At 42.9% G+C, this 24,194-nt stretch overlaps 1 protein-coding gene across 1 annotated transcript; it reads right to left on the reverse strand.

Annotated features, from left to right (window-relative positions):
- Nucleotides 1-4,881: 4,881 nt before the first annotated feature.
- On the reverse strand, nucleotides 4,882-23,543 carry GALNTL5 (polypeptide N-acetylgalactosaminyltransferase like 5). The gene is made up of 8 exons (XM_070423627.1): nucleotides 23,267-23,543; nucleotides 22,577-22,697; nucleotides 20,468-20,634; nucleotides 19,432-19,554; nucleotides 18,656-18,905; nucleotides 14,228-14,345; nucleotides 9,155-9,304; nucleotides 4,882-5,052 (listed from the first exon to the last, which is right to left on the reverse strand). Exons 1-8 carry the CDS (start codon nucleotides 23,541-23,543, stop codon nucleotides 4,882-4,884), a joined length of 1,377 nt encoding a protein of 458 aa, XP_070279728.1.
- Nucleotides 23,544-24,194: the final 651 nt, after the last annotated feature.

A 24,194-nucleotide genomic window follows, 5' to 3' on the forward strand; every position in this document is an offset into this window, starting at 1 on the left:
GCCGGCGCTGCAGCCTCGACTCCCGCGAGCGCGCGCGCCGAGGCGACAAGACGGAGGCCCCGCCCCCGCGCGGCGCGGGTGACGTCACCACCCGCCGGTGGCGCCGCGGCCCCAACGTGGTCCAGGACGTTGTCGAGGCCTAGCGCGTGGCCGGGCGCCCAGGGCTGCCCGGGGCGCTCTTTGGGTTCCCCCTCTGGTAGAAAGCCTCGTCAAGCGCAAACACCCGTAAACATGAAGGGATGCTCGGCGTCACTTATGATGAAAGAATTGCGGGACGCTGGTTGCAGTGCAAAGGTCTCAGGCTAGCAGTGTACCCCAGGAGGCGGTTCAGGAGCCCCCGTGTCGCTGGGGGAGTGAGGAATAAGGCACCCCGGGGAGCGACGCCCACGCAGCCCCTTTGGCCTCACCTGGCGACACTCCGAATCTTGTATTTCACGCCTGGCGCACCTACTTAGAAATCAAAATCTGCCTTTTACCCAGATCTCAAATGGCACTAAAATGCCCTTTGAGGAGCATTGCGGTTAAGCCCAGGGTCTTTGAGGTTGGGCTGGTTAGCTGGTGTATGGACTGTGCTAGTTTGGCTTTACACTTGCCAGATGAAATACAAGCCTGAAATATGAATTTCAGATAAAGAATAATTTTGTACTATAAGCATACATACTTATACTAAAGTATTATTGTTTGTCCAAAATTCAAATATAGCAGGCATCCTGTATTTTTGCTAAATCTTGCAACCCTAATCTCGGGCAACTTCTAACCTTAGTTTTCTCATCTATGAAATGGGAATAATAATAGGACCTATATCATAAAGTTGTGTGGTTGAAAGATAATCCATGCAGAGTACTTACCAGGTGTATGAAAGATAACTCTCAGTAAGTGTTAACTCTTTAATTATTTCATATTCGAGTGTCTTAGGATAAATTCCTAGAAGTATGCCTTTGTTATAGATCTCTGGCTTAATTTACTAGTAAGGCTTGTCTGAGTATTCGGTCATACCAAAAAAAATGGTGTTTTGTGAAAAGCCTTGAGCAGGTTAGGAGATACTTCTCTACTAGCTGCAGAATACAATTCAGATTTTTAAATTCCCATATGAAAACAAATCATTGTCCCCTCCCAGCAAGTACGGATTTCCTCCCAATCACACCAAATAATTGGATGTTGATTCGGATTTGTTTTCTATTCCAGAGTCAACTGAATCAATATTTGAGAGGTTGTTTAAGTAACATTTCTAGTGATGAACTAGAAATGATGTCTAGTGACTGAACTAAATTGCTACAAAGCTGACTTAATATTAGGCCCAGGGCTCTAAAAGAACATTTGTCTTTTTCTTTCTGCAAGCTGATAGTTACATCCTCCTCCTTTATACTTAAAAAAACTATTCTTAAATTTTAAAACTAGAAAAGATGTTACTTCAAGAGGATGCTCTATATTTTTACTACTTTTTTTCCTTCTGCTACAGAATTTCTATTTTGTATTTTACTCTAATTTTAACAGATTTATGGGTTCATTTTAATCAATATTTTACTACGTGTAAAATATGGACCAAGAATATAATGAGACAAACACAATCGGGGAGACCAAGATGGCGGCGTAGGTAAACACCGGAGACCGCTGCCGCAAACAACCATTTCAAAAACACAACTAAAAGACGGAACGGACATCACCCAGAACCACAGGAAGGCTGGCTGAAGAGAGACTCTACAACTAGAAGGAAAGAGAACAGCAAATCGAGGCTCAGAGGCAGCGCAGTGTGGAAAATACAAAGGTACCGAGGTGCGCGCGCAAAGCGGGCTGGTGGCTGAGGGCGCGGTTGTCGTTTTCGGTCGGGAGTGAGTCTCAGACTCTGGGCTCCAGATCCGGGCGAGTCTCTAGGGACCCAGACTCAAACGGGAGAAGCGGGATTATCCGGCATCAGTTGGAACCTGAGGGCAGCTTTCTCTCCGAGGTTTGCAGCGGCTGCCGGGGTTCTGAGAAGCAGAGCCTCTGGGAACGGGACTGAGCGCGGCCATAACTGCTCCCTCCGCCCGCCCTGTTGATCCCGCCCCGCCCAAAGCCTGCGCACAGCCATTTGCCGATCGCCTCAGGCAAAGGCTGGATTAGCGCCTCCCCAGAAGGCAGACGTTTTCCTTACAGCTGATTCCTATAGCCAGTCGGCCTGGGGGTCAAATCCCTCTAGTGTTAACTACAACAATTAAGGCTTGGCTAGAACAAGACTGCGCACAGAGACCACAAGGGGGTGCACCAAGAAAGCATAAAAGATGCGGAGACAAAAAAACATGACAGAAATGGAGGATATGGAGCTAAGAATCGCAATTTTGAGGGCTTGCCATAAATTTGTGCAGAGCCTCACGAAAACTAATGAGACCCTCGATGCTACGATAAAGAAATTAGAAAGTAAGCATACACGGACTGAAATAAAGAATATTATACCCAATAGCAGACCAGAGGAGTACAATAATCAAACCAAAGATTCGACAAAAAACACCCAATTGGAAAAGCAAAATGAAAAAAGAATCCGAAAGTATGAAGATAGTGTAAGGAGCCTCTGGGACAGCTTTAAGCGGTCTAATATCAGAGTCATTGGAGTGCCAGAAGATGAGAGACAGCAAGATATTGAAAACCTATTTCAAGAAATAATGGCAGAAAACTTCCCCCACCTGGTGAAAGAAATGGACTTACAGGTCCAAGAAGCGCAGAGAACCCCAAACAAAAGGAATCCAAAGAGGACCACACCAAGACACATCATCATTAAAATGCCAAGAGCAAAAGACAAAGAGAAAATCTTAAAAGCAGCAAGAGAAAGAGGCTCAATTACCTACAAGGGAATACCCATACGACTGTCAGCTGATTTCTCAACAGAAACTTTGCAGGCCAGAAGGGAATGGCAAGAAATATTCAAAGTGCTGAATACCAAGAACCTACAACCAAGATTACTTTATCCAGCAAAGCTATCATTCAGAATTGAAGGTCAGATAAAGAGCTTCACAGATAAGGAAAAGCTAAAGGAGTTCATCACCGCCAAACCAGTATTATATGAAATGCTGAAAGGTATCCTTTAAGAAGAGGAAGAAGAAGAAAAAGGTAAAGATACAAATTATGAACAACAAACATGCATCTATCAACAAATGAATCTAAGAATCAAGTGAATAAATAACCTGATGTACAGAATGAACTGGTGATTATAATAGAATCAGGGACATAGAAAGGGAATAGACTGACTATTCTTGGGGGAAAAAGGGGTGTGGGAGATGCGGGAAGTGACTGGACAAAAATCATGCACTTATGGATGAACACAGTGGGTGGGGAGTGAGGGTGGAGGGTGGGGTGGGAGCTGGAAGGAGGGGAGTTATGGGGGGAAAAAAGAGGAACAAATGTAATAATCTGAACAATAAAGATTTAATTTAAAAAAAAAAAAGAATATAATGATAATGTTGTGCTTATTTTGTACTGCTAGATTGACCTTTTAAAGTCTTAATTAAGTTCCCCTGGCCATCTGTAATATATGAGCACAGGCTTTTCCCATGTCTTTCTTGCAACAGGATTTATAGAGTATTTTGCTAAATATGTAACTATAAAGACATTGTAAACGGATTCCTTTTTCTTTACATTGCATTATTATCTCAGAGAACACAAGCTTCACTAAGGGAGGGGTGTTTGCCGGCTCCATTTCTGCTGCACCCCAGCGCCTAGGAGGACACCTGGCCTGTGATGACCACTCAGTCAGTCATTGACTGAATGAGCATAATAGATGAGCCCAGCTGTTTATTGCTGTAAAAAACACTTTATGTGCGTGGCTCAATGGTTGAGTGTCAACCTATGAACCAGGAGGTCACGGTTGGATCCCTGGTCAGGGCACATGCCCGGATTTCGGGCTTGGTCCCCAGTAGGGGGCGTGCAGGAGGCAGCCGATCAATGATTCTCTCTCATCATTGATGTTTTTAATAATTAAAGATATTAATTAAAAAAACAGTTTATGTCTTCTCCAGCATAGGCTATGTTTAGTGGTCCTGCCCTAAGTCTCCCCCACTCCTTTTTACTCCTTTCAATGTATTCCTTCACTTATTTTCTCATTCTCTTTGTGAATTAAATATACTTCACTTTCCCAGCCACCTGCAACAGGGTGAATGCAACAGACATCCCCTCCACCGGAGGGAAGTACTTTAGCCATCTGGGAGTGTGTTCACGCGGGACAGACTTGGAACCTAGCTGCCTCTTCCCCGATCTCAGCTAAACAGTTCTCAAGTCAGAACAGAGATTATCAACAGGGCCCGCCATTGAAGAAGTGTTAGGAGAGCTATAGGCCAGAGTTATAGGAGAAGAGACGTGAAAAAGGCAAAATCAGAAGTAGGGCAGTAGGGATGTCTCCAGGTGACAGGACGGATGGGAACAAATGGGAGCTGGACCGGGACACCCAGGCAAATGGACTGGACATCAGAAGCTCAGGAATCCAACTAAGCAAGGTGCCAATGCCATTATCGATGTTGGCAGCAAGAAAGGAGTTGAACCAAAGTGGGTATTACCAACCAAGGCTCTCTGTGAGTATCTCTCTGAGAAGACCACTGGGTCAGGCTGTCTTTCTGGAGTAGGAATAGAGTTGGCAAAGGCTCCAAAGGCGACCAGGACCAAGTGAGTTTAGCAAACAATTGGAGAGAATTATGTGATAGAGTCTCAGCTAATTGACAGCGTGCACTTCCAGTGTTCAAGGTCTTGCCATCCCAGAAATTTAGTGGCAAATGAGTTACAAGGTCTTAAGGACTATCACGAAAGGAGCAAGGACAGTTCTGTTGTAGGCCACTCTGGCTGTATTTCATATAATGTCGCGATGTTCCAAACTCGTGCTCTTCTCTATGTTGAAGGCCGAGGGGACTTTTTAACCCTTCATTAATGAAAATTATTTGCTTTCATTTCAAGAGATGTCTCCAGTTCTGGGAAGACAGTATCCAGATACCACTGAAATGACTTGCAGCCCAATCGTCTCCTTAATTCAACACGCTCACTAATGTTTCCATAGCGGATGGATTTCAAATCAGGTCTTCGCAAGAAAAACTGCTCCTACATGGAAATAAAGAGTTTCATTAAACCAAGCCAATCTCTGGTCATCAAATCATGACATCACAAGAACTTAAAAAAATTTTTTTAAAAAATACCTTCTAACTTCCTCTGTATAGGGACACACACACAATCTGGGACTTACCCCACACGTATGCACAATATGTGCTATGATGGACCATGGCAGAGGTAGGGTATATCCCCTCTCTCTTACTTTCTCAGTGATACTGAAGGACAAAAATCCCTCACTGCCCCATTCCAATCAGTACTTCCTTGGGTTCAGAAATGGGGACGATGTGGTAGCTAAGGGCAAACAGACTCTGGAGGATGACAACTGGGTTTAAATGTTGGTCGGTTCTGCTACTTATTAACTAGGTAACCTTGGCCCTTACCCTCAGGAGGTTGGTGTGACTGAACACTTTAATACACGCAAAGCCCTGGGGAGATGAAAGCTAGCACATAGCCTCACGTCAGTATCGGCCACTATTATTACCACACCTGTTAGTCTTTTACGGTCATTAAAGGAAGCACCCAGGATGAATATCTAATGCACTCAACCTGCTTCATATTAAAAGTAGTATTCTAAGTAGACCAAAGCCTCCTTATATTTTCATCTGTGTATTCCCAGTGCCCAGCATACAGTATAGTAATATTGTTGAATGAGAGGAACTTGCTTATTTAAATTAGCATATTATGGGCATGCCATGTTGGATTCTCCCAGGGACTCTTGGCCACTGGAGGTCTTTGCCATCTTCTCTTGTCACTGCCTAGTTAGTTCCCCAGGCTGGGTGATGCTTGGGGTGAGTGAACCTAAGGGTGGGGGAGTGGTGTCATCATTTTGGAGTGAAAACAGAGAAGATCTTAGGCAATATCTCCCTGTTTGAAGCCTTCTCTTATCCAATGTCACTCACTAAGGTTTCCAGTGTGCTGTGTCATACAGTCCCGTGAGTATGCCAAACATCATATTCTTTTTAAGTTAGATGAACTTTTTGTCACTATATCTTCTGTGATATTCAGTAAACTCGATCCTAGCTGTGTTCAAGTCGACTATTTAAATCTGTGATCAGAGTTCACAGAAAAGAAATCAACAATCATAGCACATAGTTACCAAGAAACTATAAGCAGTATAATTTAGAGATTACTTCAGGGGTAGAACTCTGGGCTTAGAAAGCTTACATTTTACTTCATACTTTTCAGTACTAAGTGCTTTTTAAGAATGAATTATGTTTTACTTTTTAAAAAATGATTTTTTAAAAATCAGGAAATATAATACATGCAAAAAGTTCATAAAACATGAATGTGCAACATAATGGATTATTGAAAAATCAACGTTGGTAATGCTGACTAGGTCAAGAAATAGAACATAACTCGCATCCCAGAAGCCCCTGGCCTCCCCCTTCCTGGTTGGCATCCTTTCTCTTAGTTTTCAATGCCTTCTTGATTATGGAGTCACTTCTTTGCTTTTTTTCTAGCTTTGGTATCTACATATGCATATATAGATTATACGGTTTAATTTTACCCATTTTAAGTTATAGAAAAATACACTATATTTTACTGTATTTGGCTGCTTTTGTTCTCCATTATGTCTTTAAGATTTACCTATACTGTTGTATCTACTGTTGGTTAATTTCCGCTACCATAGCAATTAAATATATCACATTTATCCATTCTACTTTTTAAAAAAAAATATATTTTATTGATTTTTTACAGAGAGGAAGGGAGAGAGATAGAGAGTTAGAAACATCGATGAGAGAGAAGCATCGATCAGCTGCCTCCTGCACATCTCCTACTGGGGATGTGCCCGCAACCCAAGTACATGCCCTTGACCGGAATCGAACCTGGAACCCTTCAGTCCGCAGGCCGACACTCTATCCACTGAGCCAAACCGGCTTCGGCTCCATTCTACTTTTGATGAGTATTTGTGCTGTATTCATTTGAGGCTAATAAACAGTGCCGTTTATAAACATTCTTATTATGTGTTCTGGTGCACAAAAGCACGCATTTCTGTAGACTGGAACTGTTGGATCATGGGATATTCATATCTTTTACTTAATATTGCCCAACTGTTTTCTAAAGTGAGCTTGTGATAATAAGCACTCCCACCATCCGTGTCTGAGGATTCCTGTTGCTTGCTAACACTTGGTCCTGTCAGATTTTAAATGATAAATATCTCCCTGAATTGTTGTTTTTAATCCTCACCCGAGGAAATGTTCTTCATTGATTTTAGAGAGAGAGGAAGGGAGAGGGAGAGAGAGAGAAACATCAATGTGAGAGAGAAACATCTATCAGTTGCCTCCCATACACACCCCAACCAGGGATAGAACCCACAACCTGGGCATGTGCCCCGACTGGGAATTGAATCCGTAATCTTTCAGTGTATGGAATAATGCTCCAACCACTGAACCACACTGGCCAGGGCTCTGCCTGAGGTTTTAATTCACATTGCCCTGATTGCTAAAGAAATTGAGTGTCATTACTTTTATAACTTTAAATAATAAATTAAAGAAATATTAGATCAAGACCAGGGCATATAATATCTCAGAGAGATTCTTACACATTTCTACCCATGTATCTGAAGGGAAGTCTTGGTGAGGTTACTGTCCATGTCTGTTGTGCAGGGATTCTGGATGAACGACTTTTGAATTGAAATGGAGCCACACTACAGTTCTCTGTACGTGCACCCATTTAGGTCCTGGCAGAGGCTTAAACTTGGGGACATGCACACATGAAGGGGCTTGGCTTTGGTATCAAAAAAAAATCTTTGTGTTTGTTTGTTGTTGTTGTTGTTTTTGTATAGAAATATTTGACTGTTTATAGAAAAGATGAAGGAGATCTACATGGCCCTGACCCAGGGGCTCAGTCAGTTGGAGCATCATCCCATACACCAAAAGGTTGCAATTTCTATTCCGGAGCAGGGTACATACAGAAGGCAACCAGTCAATGTTTCTCTCTCACATCAATGTTTCTCTTCTTTTCTTTCTCCCTTCCTCCCTCTATAAAATCAATAAAAACATATCCTTGGGTGAGGATTGAAAAAACAAACACAAAAGACTTGTATAGTCCCCAGATCAGCAGCAGCCACATAATTGGGAACTTAGTCGTGGGAGAAGAGATCTAAGAGTGGCCTGTGCGGATGGAAGCAGGGAGAGGTATTTGCTTCAGAGGGGGAGTCCTTGCAGGGGAAGGGGCCAAAAGACCTAAGCTAAACAAACAAACATATATCTACACTAATAAGAGAAACATGCAAATTGGTGTCACTCTGCTACGCCCACCAGCCAATCAGGATGAGTATGCAAATTAACCCAACAAAGATGGCAGTTAATTTGCATATAAAGGTGCAGAGTGAAGACTGAAGGCTCCACCCAAGCGAAGACTGAAGACAACTGAAGACTGAAGAAGCTTGGCTTCTCTGCTGCGGCCAGAGTGGAGAAGCCTCAAGGCTTGCCTTCTCTGCTGCGGTTGGAGCGAAGGCCTGGGTCCTGGGTGCCAGAGGAAAACTGGTGCTGGCAGCCAGGGGAAGGAAGGCCTATTGCACGAATCTCTTCATGCAACGGGCCTCCAGTATATATATAAAAGCCTAATATGCAAAATGTCCCCTTGGGAGTTCGACCGGGAGACTGGGAGTTCAATCACTCGCTATGATGTGTGCTGACCATCAGGGGGCAGCACAGAATGAAGGAAGGCCCTGGTTGGCAGTTGGGGAAGGGAGGCCCCCACTAGCAACCAGAATAAAGGCCCTGGCCAGCAGCCAGAAGGCCCCAATTGGCCCTGATCACCGGCCAGGCCTAGGGACCGTACCTGTGCATGAATTTCGTGCACCAGGCCTCTAGTAAATAAATAAAATACTCCTTGTGTTGGTTGATTCCCTTCTGAGAAACTCGAGTTTCCCTAGAAATTAAAAGTCAGGTGCAAGTGTAGCAGCTTCGAATGAACAATTGAGAACAAGGTCTGGAGATGAGTGGCTGAGCGGTGGGAGGGCTACCGCTAACTTAAGGAAAACAGAGGAAAGAACAAAACTTGATGTCTGGAAAGGCAGTAGAAGACTTCTTCAGAGCAAGTCCCACTGTGTATGTTCACCTGTTCAAAGCACAGACATATCCTTTACCTTGTATTCATCCAGCCAGACGTGCACCAGTCTGAGGTTGTTATATCTCAGGGCTTTGAGAACTTGGGTTACATTTTGGACAATATGTCTATCAACATGTCCTACTCGAGAACAGGGCAGTATAAAGAGCTGACCTCCACACATCCAGATCTAGACATAAGAAAAACAGAAAACATAATCATGTGTGTTTGCTAGTAACAGGCAACTAGTGATTTTTTTTTACAAACATAACATTAGCTCACGTTTATTAAGTTTCTTATTTCATTCAATCTTCACAACAACCCTATACTGTAGATATTGTGTTATCCCCATTTTACAGATGGAGAAACTAATACAGAGATTGGTTAAGCAGTTTGTCCAGTGACACAGGGCTGGTAAGTAGCAGAGTACAGGATTCAAATGCAGGAAACCCAGCCCCATCACCAGCATTCTGAATACTAGGTGATTCTGCTTCTCTTATATATGACCAGTTCTGAGGCTGATTATGTGTGAAGAGTGGCATGACAAATTTGTCTTAAAATATTCTCCACAATGGAATAATATGCAGCTGTAAAAAAGAAGGATCTCTTACACTTTGACACAGCATGGAGGGACCTGGAGAGTATTGTGCTAAGCAAAATAAGTCAGTCAGAGAACGGTAAGTATCACATGATCTCACCCATATGTGGAATCTAATGAACAAAATTAACTGATGAACAAAGTAGATCCAGAGACATGGAGACATGCAATAGACTGATGGATCTCAGAGGGAAGGTGTGGGGTGGGGGAGAGGGGTGGCAGGAAGAGATTAACCAAAGAACTTATATGCATTTATGCATAACCCATGGACACAGACAATAGTGTCGTAGGCCTGGGGGGGGAGGGGGGCGGGATGCAGAGTGGAGGGATCAAAGGGGGAAAAGGGGGACATATGTAATACTTTGAACAATAAAGATACCTTTAAAAAGTTAATATTCTCACCCGGCTGGCGTGGCTCAGTGGTTGAGCATCGACCTATGAACCAGGAGGTCACAGTTCAATTCCCGGTCAGGGCACATGCCCGGGTTGTGGGCTAGATCCCCCGTGTGGGGTGTGCAGGAGGCAGCTGATCAATGATTTTCTCTCATCATTGATGTTTCTCTCTCTCTCTCCCTCTCCCTTCCTCTCTGAAATCAATAAAAATATATGAAAAAATGATATTCTCAAACAATATAAGAAAACTAGAGGCCCGGTGCACAAAAATTTGTGCACTCGGGGCGAGGGGGGGGTCCCTCAGCCCGGCCTGTGCCCTCTCGCAGTCTGGGACCCCTCGGGAGATAATGACCTGCTGGCTTAGGCCTGCTCCTGAGTGGCAGAGGGCAAGCCCAATCCCTAGGTGCAGCCCTTGGTCGGGCTCAGAGCAAGGCTGATTGGGGAGTTGGGGCGCCGCCCCCTGTCATGCACAGAGCAGGGCGGATTGGGAGGTTGCGATGCCACCCTCAGTCACGCTCAGGGTAGGGCTGATTGGGGGGTTGGGGCACTGGCCCCTGTCACACTCAAGGCAGGTTCAATGGGGAGGTTGCGGCGCCACCCCCTGTGATGCACAGAGCAGGGCCCATCAGGGGGTTGGGGCACTGCCCCCTGTCACTCACAGAGCAGGGCCAATCAGGGGGTTGGGGCACTGCCCCCCCCCCCCTCATCACACACAGAGCAGGGCCCATCAGGGGGTTGGGGAGCTCCCCCCTGTCACGCACAGAGCAGGGCCCATCAGGGGGTTGGGGAGCTCCCCCCTGTCACGCACAGAGTAGGGCCGATAGGGGAGTTAGGGCACCGCCCCCTGTCACCCACAGAGCAGGGCCAATCAGGGGGTTGGGGCGCCACCACTGTCACACTCAGGGCAGGGCCGATGGGGAGGTTATGGCTCTACCCCGTCACACACAGAGCAGGGCCCGTGGGGGGGGGGGGGGGGGGTTGGGGCACCACCCCCTGTCACACACAGAGCCGCAGGGCCATCAGGGGGTTTGGGCGCTGCCCCCTGTCATGCTGATCTGGTGCCAGGAGGCCTCGTGGCTCTGCTGATCCCTGTGCTGGGAGGCATATTACCCTTTTACTATATAGGATAGAGGCCTGGGGGCTGGCTGGTTTGCCCTGAAGGGTGTCCTGGATCAGGGTGGGGGTCCCCACTGGGGTGCCTGGCCAGCCTGGATGAGGGGATGATGGCTGTTTGCAGCTGGTCACACACCCTTCAGGGTGGGGGTCCCCACTGGGGTGCCTGGCCAGTCTGGGTGAGGGGCTGAGGACTGCTTTCAGGCTAGGGGTTTTGACTGAAGCTCCCAACCACTCCTTTTTTTCTTTTCTTTTTTTCTTCTGGGCCAGCTTTAGCTCTGGCTCTAGCTCTGAGGCTTCCGCTGCTGGTTTGTTTGCCGTTCTATAATCGAAACAATGTATAACTTCAGCTCTGAGATCCCAGCCGGCTATATTTGTTAGAATGTTTCAAACTGCCAGCTCAGAGGCCGGCAAGTGAGGCGGGGAACGTTGCAGTCTGCAGTCACTGCAGCAAGCAAGCCTCATGTTCGCTTCCAGCTGCCTGGCTGCCGGCCGCCATCTTGGCTGACAGTTAATTTGCATAAGGATACGCTGATTAGCCAATCGGAAGGGTAGCGGTCGTACGCCAATTACCATTTTTCTCTTTTATTAGTGTAGATATTACACTATGTTAACACCGGCGTGGCTTCACAGGGTGTGAAGTGGCAGAGGTCAGCTCTGAGGCCAACGAGGTGTAAAGACAGAGTTGACAAGAACAGTCTTGGGAACACTCACGTTAAAGAGATGCACAGAGGAGGATCTCCCGTGGAGGAAACTGAGCATCACCAGGCCATGGGAGGGGAACCAGAAATGCTGTCCTAAAAGCCAAGAAAACTTTTGGAAAAGACTGGTCTATAGTGCCAAGTGCTGCAGGAACCTCAAGTCTAGAGAAGACCAAAAGCCACCCAATAGGGACATCTATAGTAAGCTGGTGACAATTCCTGGGATGATGTCAAAGGATGCTGAAGGCCCCATGGTTTACTGGATTGAAGAGGAAGCAAGAAATGAAGAAGTATACGCAGGCATAGACTATCTTTTCTCAGGAGAGACAAGGTTACTTCTCTGGGTTAGAGACCACTGCTAGTGTCACGACAGCGCTTTAGGTATTTGCTCGTTTTTCGTTTGTGTATGCAAAACCCAAGGATACCTACAGGATAGGAAGGGGCCATTAGGAATGGGTTGGTTGAAAATATCAAAGCAAGGAGAGTTAATACATTTGAATAATAAGTTAGCGTTCTTCACTATATGGAGGGAATATAGAGCCAGAAAAAGGAATATACTTACTTTTCAAATATGAATGTATCATTCACAAAATTGATTTTAGGGGGAAAGTCCATATACTGTATTCTCAGAGCAATGTAATGAAAAGGAATGATCAACCAGACAAATAAAAGTGGCAAAGGCATGGGTGTTATAAAACACTGGCTGATCAGAAGGGAAGACACGAGTGGGAACAATCAATGAGAATAACAAACTAACAGGATGCTGCCAATAAGGGCTTGGAAGAAAATATACTGCTCTAGATATTCCTATATTCATAATAAAGTGCCTGAAGGTTTATGAAATAAGTCTGCGCTTAAAATAGCTTTTAAAACAAGTGAATGAAGTAACCAGCCAAAAGAAGGAAGAGGAAGGTAAAATCCAAAACAGAAAAAAAATCGTTGGAATAAAAAACACGGAAAAGAAATATAGTAAACAATTAGTACATGCTAAGATAACATGAAATTCAAAGTGTGATCTCTGCAGATGACTTCATCAAGTATAAAGAACAGATGGCAAAATTTAAACTGGAATGGTAGTGGCTCTCACTTATTAATCAACTCATGTAAATTCATCAATTAAGCTGTTTGCTCCACACCAACTTTTTTGGTTGGGCAAAAAGACAAGATAGAGAAAAGTGAGGGGATATGTGAAGAGGAGTAATAGTGAGCTCACCGCTTAGTCTTTGATATACCAGTCCATTATAAAAATCTCTTAGAATCCGGTCAAAAACAAATACGTATGATAAACATACAATAAATGTTTGAATAGTACCTTATATATTTTTTAGACTCTCTCTCTAGGAATATCTACTTTGTACTTTATTCTCTACCCCAGTTATTTCATTCAATCTCACAAAATTCTGAGAATGGCATTAATATTTATTCCTACTTAACAGGTGAGGAAACTGAGACTAGAAAAATTAATGACTTGCTAAGGACCTTTCAGTGGTAGAGCCAGGACTAATTCTCAGGTCTAATAGCACAGGATTTTTTAAAAGTTGAATCTATTTTTAATAATTGAGATATAATTCACACACTACAAGAAAGCACTCTTTTAAAGGATGGACTTTCATGATTTTCAGTATTTCTTCAAGATTGTGCCACCATTGCCATTAATTCCAGAACATTTGTACCATCCTTAAAGAGACTTGGCACCCACTAGCACTCCTTCCTCCAGCCCCTGGCAACCACGAATCTACTTTCTGTTTTAATGGATTCACTTATTCTAGCCACTTCATATGAATGGACTCATAGATATAAGTGCTTTGTGACTGGCTCCTTCCACTTACCATAATGTTCTCTAGTTTCATCTGTGTGGTAGCAAGTACCCAGGATTCAAGAGTTAGGAGACAACTCAGACACCCTCTCATTTTACAGCTGGAGAAACTAAGGCCAAAGATAGTTTATATATTTAGTGGCATCCAGGTCCCCTACCTCCTCATCCTGTGTTATTTCCGCCACACTATAACTACCAAGACAGTGAGTAGAATAAAAAAGAGATTCCACAATAGATTGAAATAGTCTATTAATTTGATATGCCATACACTGGAAATAACACATGGTAGGAAAGTCTGATATTTTATGAAATGTTTTCAATTTTTTGCAAGGAGTCCCACAAATTATATATTTCATGGGATACCAGAATGATACCAGATACTCATGTAGAAAAATGGCGTAATTGCCACAGCAGATTACATGACTTAAAGTTTGATTTCACTTTGTATGTACAAAGGTAACTATTAAAAACCCCCCACAAAATCTGAATTACCCTTAGTGAAAGTTCCAAATTTTCTGCTCCCCAGAGGTTCATATCCTTGTCATACTGTCCAATCTCATTAAAATAATGCCGACTTATAGCAAAAATCCCTCCAGACATTGCGGGGGACCTAAAAAGGACACAAGTATTAAGTTGATTTTACAGACTCAGTTGGTATGGATTTGTGCCAAAATTATATTGAATATTAATGATAATACAGTTAAAAACTAGAAAACAACCATATTAACTAATGTCCAAATTTTTAAACATACATTTAAGTATGTAAAATTACTAAGTTAAAACCATAACTACCAAAAAGTAGGCAGTAACATTTACTTAGCTCTTACCAAATTATGCAAGGAATATACAGGGTAGGGTAACAGGAGGTTTACAGTTGTTCATATGGAAAATAATATACTAATCAATAATAATACAAGAATAAACTCTGTGTTTCATGTGCGCAGAACTGTAAACTTAATATTGCCCCACCTGTGTTCTAAATGTTGTCTTGGTCAGCGGGAAAATTATCCTTAGACTGCGAGTTTCCTATGGGGATGAAGACTGAATTGGGTAGTGAGTTCAGAAATTCCCCTCACTAAGGGCATTAAGGGCAATACTGACTTCAGGGAAAAACGATCACATTATAAAGCATTTTTTTCTTTTGTCCATCAAAGCAGGACCCATTAATATCAAACTAAATAGTTTGAAAGAATTTACATGGGCCTGGCCGGCTTGCCTCAGTGGTTGAGCGTCGACCTATGAACCAGGAGGTCACGGTTCGATTCCCTATCAGGGCACATGCCTGGATTGCAGGCTCGATCCCCAGTGTAGGGCGTGCAGGAGGCAGCTGATCAATGATTCTCTCTCATTATTGATGTTTCTGTCTCTCTCTCCCTCTCTCAAATTAATAAAAATATTTTTAAAAAGAAACTATTTACATGTTCATTCATTCATTCATTCAAAAAACTACCTATTTAAAAAAAACCCTATCTATTAAGCAGCTTTAACATGTTAGGGATAAATTAGTGAGTCAACAGGCGAAGGTGAGAGTAGGGATACCAGATAGAGGTTGCTGCAGTGGTCCCAGAGAAAGACGGTGGAATCTTAGATAAGGGTATAGCAAAGAAGGTGGTGAGATGTGGTCAAATTTGTTTCTTTTCTTTTCTTTTTTTTTTTTTACCTTGTGATGATACTCTTTTATTTATTTTTATTTTTTTAAATTAAATCTTTATTGTTCAGATTATTACAGTTGTTCCTCTTTTTTCCCCCCCATAGCTCCCCTCCACCCGGTTCCCACCCCACCCTCTGCCCTTACCCACCCCCCCCCCCCGTCCTCATCCATAGGTGTACGATTTTTGTCCAGTCTCTTCCCGCACCCCCCACACTCCTTTCCCCCCCCAGAATAGTCAGTCCACTCCCTTTTTATGCCCCTGATTCTATTATATTCACCACTTTATTCTGTTCATTAGATTATTTATTCACTTGATTTTTAGATTCACTTGTTGATAGATGTGTATTTGTTGTTCATAATTTGTATCTTTACCTTTTTCTACTTCTTCCTCTTCTTAAAGAATACCTTTCAGCATTTCATATAATACTGGTTTGGTGGTGATGAACTCCTTTAGCTTTTTCTTATCTGTGAAGCTCTTTATCTGACCTTCAATTCTGAATGATGGCTTTGCTGGGTAAAGTAATCTTGGTTATAGGTTCTTGGTATTCATCACTTGGAATATTTCTTGCCACTCCCTTCTGGCCTGCATAGTTTCTGTTGAGAAATCAGCTGATAGTCTTATGGGTACTCCCTTGTAGGTAACTGACTTTCTTTCTCTTGCTGCTTTTAAGATTCTTTGTCTGTTGCTCTTGGCATTTTAATTATGAAGTGTCTTGGTGTGGTCCTCTTTGGATTCCTTTTGTTTGGGGTTCTCTGCACTTCCTGGACATGTAAGTCTATTTCTTTCACCAGGTAGGGGAAGTTTTCTGTCATTATTTCTTCAAATAGGTTTTCAATATCTTGCTCTCTCTCTTCTTCTGGCACCCCCATAATTCGGATGTTGGTACGCTTGAAGTTGTCCCAGAGGCTCCTTACACTATCTTCATATTTTTGAATTCTTTTTTCTTTTTGTTTTTTTTGGTTGGGTGTTTTTTGCTTCTTCGTATTTCAAATCTTTGACTTGATTCTTGCGATCTTCTAGTTTGCTGTTGGAACTCTGTATAATATTCTTTATTTCAGTCAGTGTGTGCTTAATTTCTAGTTGGTCCTTTTTCATAAGCTCGAGGGTCTCACTAGATTTCTTGAGGGTCTCACTAAGTTTATCGGCGGTTTCTAGAGAATTCTTGAAAAACCTTAAAAGTGTGGTTTTGAACTCTATATCCAGTAGTTTGCTTTCCTCCATTTCTGTCATTTGTGACCTGTTTCTTTGTCTCCGCATTTTTTATGCTTCCCTGTATTGATAGAGTGTCTTTGTGTGCTAGGTGTCCTATAGGGCCCAGTGGCTCAGCCTCCCCAATTACCTGAGGTGGACACTCTTGGTGCACCCCTTTGTGGGCTGTGTGCACAGACTTGTTGTAGTTAAGCCTTGATTATTGTAGGTAACACTGGGAGGGATTGACCTTCAGGCCAATTGGCTGTGAGAATCAGCTGTGTCTGCAGTGGGGGAACTTCTGTGCTGGAGACACCCTTCTGGGGCAAGACTTGCTTCAGTGGGGCTTTGGTGCTCACTGAGTGTGGTCAAATTCTTGATATATTTTGAAGATGGAACCAGCAGAGTTGCTTATAGTGGAATGTGGGGTGTTGGGAGGGAAAGAGTCACTGTTGGCTCCAACGTTTTAGGCCTGGGTACTTGGAAGACAAACTTGCAGGGCACTGAGATGGGGAATGCTGTAGGTGGGGCAGGGTTTTGGTGGGAAGATTCTTTTGGGATGTGTATTCGGCATTCAAGTAGAGAGGCCAGTAATAGGATAGTTGGGGAGATGCATTTGGCATTCTGAGAGAGGTCAGGGCTGGAGACATAACTAATGGGCATCGTCAGTATAGGAGGATGAGATTCACTCTGAGGAGGGAGGGGGGAAGTGGAGAAGAGGACACGGGACCGAGACATGGACACCTCAACAGTAAGAGGTGGGAGAGGCCAAAACCGGTTTGGCTCAGTGGATAGAGTGTCGGCCTGTAGACTGAAAGGTCCCGGGTTCGATTCCGGTCAAGGGCATGTACCTGGGTTGCGGGCACATCCCCAGTAGAAGATGTGCAGGAGGCAACTGATTGATGTTTCTCTCTCATCGATGTTTCTAACTCTCTATCTCTCTCCCTTCCTCTCTGTAAAAAATCAGTAAAGATATATTTTTTAAAAAAAAAGAGGTGGGAGAGAAGAGGCGGACTCGGCAGAGACGATGGGAAGGAGTAACAGTGAGGTGGGAGGAAGAGCAGGAGGCCGTGGTGGTCAGGAGCCCAAGGGAAGCATGCACGTACAAGAGAAGGAAGGGAGAGCTCAGCAGGCAGAGCAAGTGAGATGAGGACTGAGAACTGGACACTGGATTTAACAATGGGAAGGCCATTGACAAGTTTGGGTTTTTTTTGCGGTGCGGTGGGGCGGGGGGAGGTAAAGCCTGATTAAAGTGAGTTTAAGAGACAAGAGTAATAGAGGCAAAGATCAAGGACTTGCTAGGCTATAGTGTTAGAATATTTACTCATGTGGTTTGTAAAACAAAGAGGTTAAAGGTAAAAGAAGAGAAGTGAGCTTGGTGTCAAAAGTTATTAGTAAATATGGAAAGGGACCTGGAGGCAGTCTCTTCAGAAATAGCCTCATCGATGCAGTTAAAAGTCACAATATTCAAATCATTCTCACAGTTAGAGGTTTCCCAGACCAATAATCTAGGAAAACCATAGCTCAGTTCTCCCAGCTTCTTTAGAACCTTCCCCAAACCTTCTCTCTAACCCGTGGTTCCCCTGCTCCCTCTGCACATCTGTCGTGGATGATGTTCCACATTTTGGTACAACCTATGTGTCCAGTTTCCCAGACCAATAATCTAGGAAAACCATGTTCATCTCAACCGATAGAAGCCCCTGGATACATATTTTAGAAACAGATGTGGCCTGTGGCAGAGACATCTACTTTTACCCTCCACAGAGCTGGCATTTTGTTCATTGATCAGCATATACAACCTGCTACTGAGAGCCACGTCCACATTCTAAAGATGGATCTTTGAGGCCAGGGGGATACTAACCACAGAGGTGTGGTGAACTGGGGTGACATGCTCATTTTCAGTGGAAGGAATTCAAAACCTACTCGGTTCTATTAGTATAGACGTCTAGAAACAAGATAAATAACAAAATATCATGAAGCTCAAGAAATTGAAGAAATAATCTCTGCACGCTTCTTTCCCCCACCCCCACCCCGCCCCAGGTACACATCTGCCATTTCCCGTAACCTGAAGAAGTCTCACCGGATGGGTGTGGTGGGTCCTTCTGGTCCATCCATCTCATAAGAGAAAACAGTGTCCCATACAAATTGCAGATGCCAGTTGAAAGCTCCTCTTACAATAGGAGAGGGATAGTAGTTCAGTGTCAGGTGGTCAATGGAATCCACCATGGGACACACCACCATTTTGCGGTCCTTGGCGATGGCGGACAGCAAGGGCTCCAGCCAGACTCTATTCACTTCACAGTGGCTGTCCAGGAACACCAGCACGTCCCCTGGGGAGGCAGGAACAGGCTCGTGTTCACCATGTGGATGAAACACCTCACAACCCAAGCCAAAGCCCAACACAACCAGTTTGTGGAATATTTGCTGTGTGTTTGTCTCTCAAGGTGCTTTCAATCCCACTGAGGGGAGAGAAGAGACACATATTTTGTACCAAAATGTGGGACATCATCCACTACAGATGTGCAGAGGGAGCAGGGGAACTGCGGATTAGAGAGTAGGTTTGGGGAAGATTCTAAAGAAGCAGGGAGAACTGAGCTAGCCTTCGATTAAAACTATTTTTTATCTGGGCTTTGACCACTCAGCTCAATTGAGCTAACATCGCCTACATATTTGAAATAACAAATGGATGTTTTGACTTTCAGTCAAAAGAAAATTAAATTCTCATGGGACTCAAATACAAGTCCAGGCTCTGTTTAGGCGCATGGAGACGTGGAGGGCCTCTGGGGGGTTCTTTGCCGGGGGGTGGGGGTGGGGGTGGCTCGGAAAGGCCTCATGTCCCCAGGGAAGTGTTCATACCTGAAGCGCGCGCCGCTCCAATCAGCCTGGCGCGAATCAGCCCCTCTCTCTTTGTGGTTCTTATGACTTTAATCTTTCCCCGAAATATTTCCAGGTGATAGTCTAGTTTTTCTTTCAAATCATCTGAGGGGAAGCAAGTGCAAGACTTGACAATGTGTAAACAATAACTGCAGAAATGAAAACAGCTGAGCACAATTTTGATTGATTCCTAAAAACCATGGTAATCCGAGAGGTTCTCACTTGAAAGGACAATGTTATTCTACGTGAGGAAGAGAAGGAAGAGCATTTCAGCACTGAAGTCGGCTGTAAATATCCTTTTGCTCCTAGTGACATCGCTCTATTTCTATAAATCACTCTGACAATTTTAATGGAAGCACGAGTTATGGTGTTTTGGAGCAGTCTGGCTTTATTACTTACAACTGCGCTTCTACCTGGGTGGTAACTCTTACCCAAGTTATCAAACCACGTGAGTCTCAGTTCCCTCGGTACCTAACAGTCGCTCAATATTTAGAGCAGTGGTTCTCAACCTTGGCTGCACATGAGAATCACCTGGGAATCTTTTTAAAATGCTGATTTCTGGGCCTCATCCTCCGGAAATTCTGTTTCTTTGTTATGGGGTGGGGCCACAACATTAGTAACAAAGAAACAGAATTTTCGAAGGATGAGGCCCAGAAATCAGGATTTTAAAAAAATTCCCAGGTGATTCTCATGTGCAGCCAAGGTTGAGCACCACTGATCTAGATAATTCCAATCCACCCTTCCAGCCCTCAGTTTAGATGTCACTTCTTCCTGATTGTCATCAATGATCTCTAAAGACCAGGTGGGTGCCCCTACGTTTACCTCATGGAAGCACTAACCACCCAACATGCCCAATAATGTAAGACCGGTTCTTACATCCACACCAGCGTCGCAATAGCATGTAGCTCAGTGCCTGCCTCAACACCACCCAAAACTGTTGTGTACAATAACTCACATGCCACCAGAGATAGCACTGCCTTCCAAGCGGATTAGGCAGACGACTAGTGTTCTGTCTTACCAAATTCGCTCATGTCATCTACCAAAATAATTTCTTCAAGGATCTGGTGTGGAGTGAGGGTCATGACACTGGACACTGTCCGAAACAAGGTATTGAATTCTTCATTGTGGAAACAAATGACAATGCTGGCGGTAGGTAGCCTGTATGGGTAACGTTTTTTAAGACACCTGTAGGCATATATGAGAGGAAGAAAAATGATTCATGTTTTGGGATTGCAGCTAACCTGGTTTCAAACTGTATTACAAAGCTATAGTAACCAAAACAATATGGTATTGCCATAAAAATAGACATGTGGATCAAAGAAACAGAATAGAGTACAGAAATAAACCCATGAATATATGCTCAATTAATTTATGACAAAGGAGGCAAGAATATACAATGGGGTAAAGACAGTCTCTTCTATAAATTGTGTTGGGAAAACTGGACAGCCACATGCAAAAGAATGAAACTGGACCACTATCTTACACCATGCACAAAAATCAATTCAAAATAGATTAAAGACTTGAATTAAGACCAGAAAGCATAAAACTTCTAGAAGAAAACATAGGTGGTAAGCTCATTGAGATCAATCTTGGTGATGATTTTTTGGTTTTGACAAAAATAAGGGCAACAAAAGCAAAAATAAATAAGTTGGACTGCATCAAACTAAAAAGCTTCTGCATTACAAAGGTGAGCCATTAATAAAATGAAAAGGTAACATAGTGAATGAGAGAAAATATTTGCAAATCATATACCTGGTAAGGGGCTATATCTAAACTATATAAAGAACTCACACAACTCAATGGCAAACAAACAATATGATTTGTTAAATGGGCAGAAGATCTGAATAGGTATTGTTCTAAAGAATACATACAGATGGCCAACAGGTACACAAAAAGATGCTCAACATCACTAATCATCAGGGAAATGCAGATCAAAACCAAAATGAGATATCCCCTCACACCTGTTAGAATGGCTGTTATAAAAAAGACAAGGAATAACAAGTGTTGGTGAGGCTGTGGAGAAAAGGGAGCCCTGGTGCTCAGTGGGTAGGAATGAATTTAAATTGGTGCAGCCACTCTAGAAAACAGTATGGAGCTTCCTCCAAAGTTAAAAATAAAACTGCCACATGGTTCAACAATTCCATTATAAGGTACTTATCTGAAGATAACAAAAACACTACCTCGAAAAGCTATCTGCACCCCCATGTTCATTACAGCATTACTTACAATAGCCAATACATGGAAACAATCCAGTGTCCACTGGTGGATGAATGGATTAAAAAAAAGTTATAATAAAACCATAAAAAGTTCCATCAAAAAATGGAACCATAAAAAGAAGGAAATCTTGCCATTTGCAACAACATGGATGGACCTTGAGGGCATTATGCTAAGTAGAATAAGTCAGAAAAAGACAAATTCATATAATCTCACTTACATGTGGAATCTAAACAACAACAACTCCCATATCCCTCCCCCCCCTTACCGCCCCCCCCGCACCCCCGCACCCCCGCACCCCCCCCCCCCCCCCCCCGCAGGAAAACCAAGCTCATAGATACAGGGAACAGATTGCTGGTTGCCAGAGGCAGAGGGTGGGTGAAATGAGTGAAAGGAGCTGGTCAAAGGTACAAACTCCCAGTTATAAAGTAAGTAAGTCCTGGGGTGTACAGACAGCATGGTGACTGTAGGTAATACCACTGTATTGCATATTTAAAAGTTGCAAGGAGAGCCTGGCCAGCGTGGCTCAGTGTTTGAGTGTCGACACATGCAACAAGAGGTTGCTGGTTCAATGCCCAGGTTTCGGTCTCGATCCCCAGCAGGGGGTGTGCAGGAGGCAGCCAATCCAGGTTGATGTTTCTTTCTCATTGATGTTTCTATCTCTCTTTCCCTCTCCCTTTCTCTCTTTATAAAATCAATGAAAACATATTTAAAAAAATAAAAATAAAAATAAAAGTTCTCATCACAAGAAAAAAATATATTTTGAAACAATGTATGGTGACTGATGTTAACTAAATTTATTGTGATTATTTTACAATATACACTAATATAAATTCATTATGTTGTACACCTAAAACTAATATAATGTGATATGTCAATTATATTTCAATACAAAAGAAATGGAGAAACATACATTTTATCTCTGGTATCTGGCACATCTCTCTGATTGCCCAAGCTTTTACTGATAATGGTATTAAGTCCATATAGTAAAATCCCATGAAGAAATTCTGGGTCCGAATAGTTAAAATTCTCATCTGTAAGAATAGGTAATTAGAGTCACTAAGTATTGGCTTACTACCATCACTTTGATATAGGGATGACATTGTTTACATATTTTTATTGATTTCAGAGAGGAAGGGAGAGGGAAAGATAGAAACAGCAATGATGAGAGAGAATCATTGATTGGCTGACTCCTGTATGCCCCCTACTGGGAATCGAGCCTGCAATCTGGGCATGTGCCCTTGATTGGAATCGAACCCGGGACCCTTCAGTCCACAGAGCCATCCACTGAGCCAAACCAGCTAGGGCAAAGGGGTGATATTTTTTTAAAAGGGGTGATATTTTTAAGTCTACCTATTAAAATTTATTTTTTATGAAAAACAGAAAGCTACCTAAACAAATATAACAAACTGTATTTAAAAATTGTTAAATTCAGGTGCTAAATGTATACACACCTATTCTATTATTTTTTGTATATAGCATATAAAAATATTTCATAATTTAACAATTGAATTGGTCTAAAAGGATATTCTCTCTTGCAAATATTAAATATATGACATATTTTCCCCTTAAAATGGCTAACAGAGAAATTCAAAATAGTTACCTAATTTTAAAAACGGACGCCATTCTTTAGTTTGATCTTTGTTAGGTCTTTCAGTTCTTACATGTCCTGGTATTTGCCTTGAGCGTGGTATTTGCCCTGCACTGTGGATAGCTTGCTGTTGTAACTTTTTATCAAGTTTCCAAATTGATGCAGGCGCCTGCGTTTTCTTCTGCCAGTTGCTCACATGATCACGGTGAAGATGTACATATAACAGAGCTGACAAGATCCCAAGTGTCAAGGTTCCACAGAGTAAACACAGGACTGTGACATTTCGCATTGTAAATCTAGCATTTTTTAGGGTCCATTTTTAAATTTCCTAAAGCAGAAGGATTTGGGAGAAGCTGTATTAGACATTTCAATGGTTTGTAGGGTCATCTACTTGACTTAAATTCCATTTTCAGCATTTTAAAAACAATCATTTTGCTATAGATGCTTATTATGTATTTTGATAAGATAGTATACTTTCTTCTATTATCAGCAACTCTTAAAACTGATATTCATATTACATAACATAAAAATGTGTAAGATGCTTATAAAACATATAATATAATTAGAAGTCACTGGTCGATACTCCTGAGCATGTAGTTAATAGAAATAATGTGAAACGTTTACGCATCAGTCCATCTTGGGGTGATAGTCTCTATTTTAAAAATCTGATTTAACATCAATCAGACTGTTAAAAACATAAAAATACAATATCACATGCTGTGTGAATACAATATTCATACAATATTCACAACATGGGGAAAATGGGCAGTGAAAACTGAGGGACGGTGAAATGGTGCAGCCGAGTTGGTAGCACGGAGTTAGGTTGAATCTGTACATAAGGTACACATCCCTAGGAGTGCACCCCGGGGAGACTCTCTCGAGACGTGCATGAGCACGATTCTTGAAGTCATGTTTGTAATAGAAACAGGACACAGCTTAT

This window comes from Myotis yumanensis, unplaced genomic scaffold, assembly GCF_028538775.1.
Source record: "Myotis yumanensis isolate MYYU_CA2020_CCGP unplaced genomic scaffold, mMyoYum1.0.hap1 SCAF_9, whole genome shotgun sequence".
Taxonomy (NCBI): Eukaryota; Metazoa; Chordata; class Mammalia; order Chiroptera; family Vespertilionidae; genus Myotis; species Myotis yumanensis.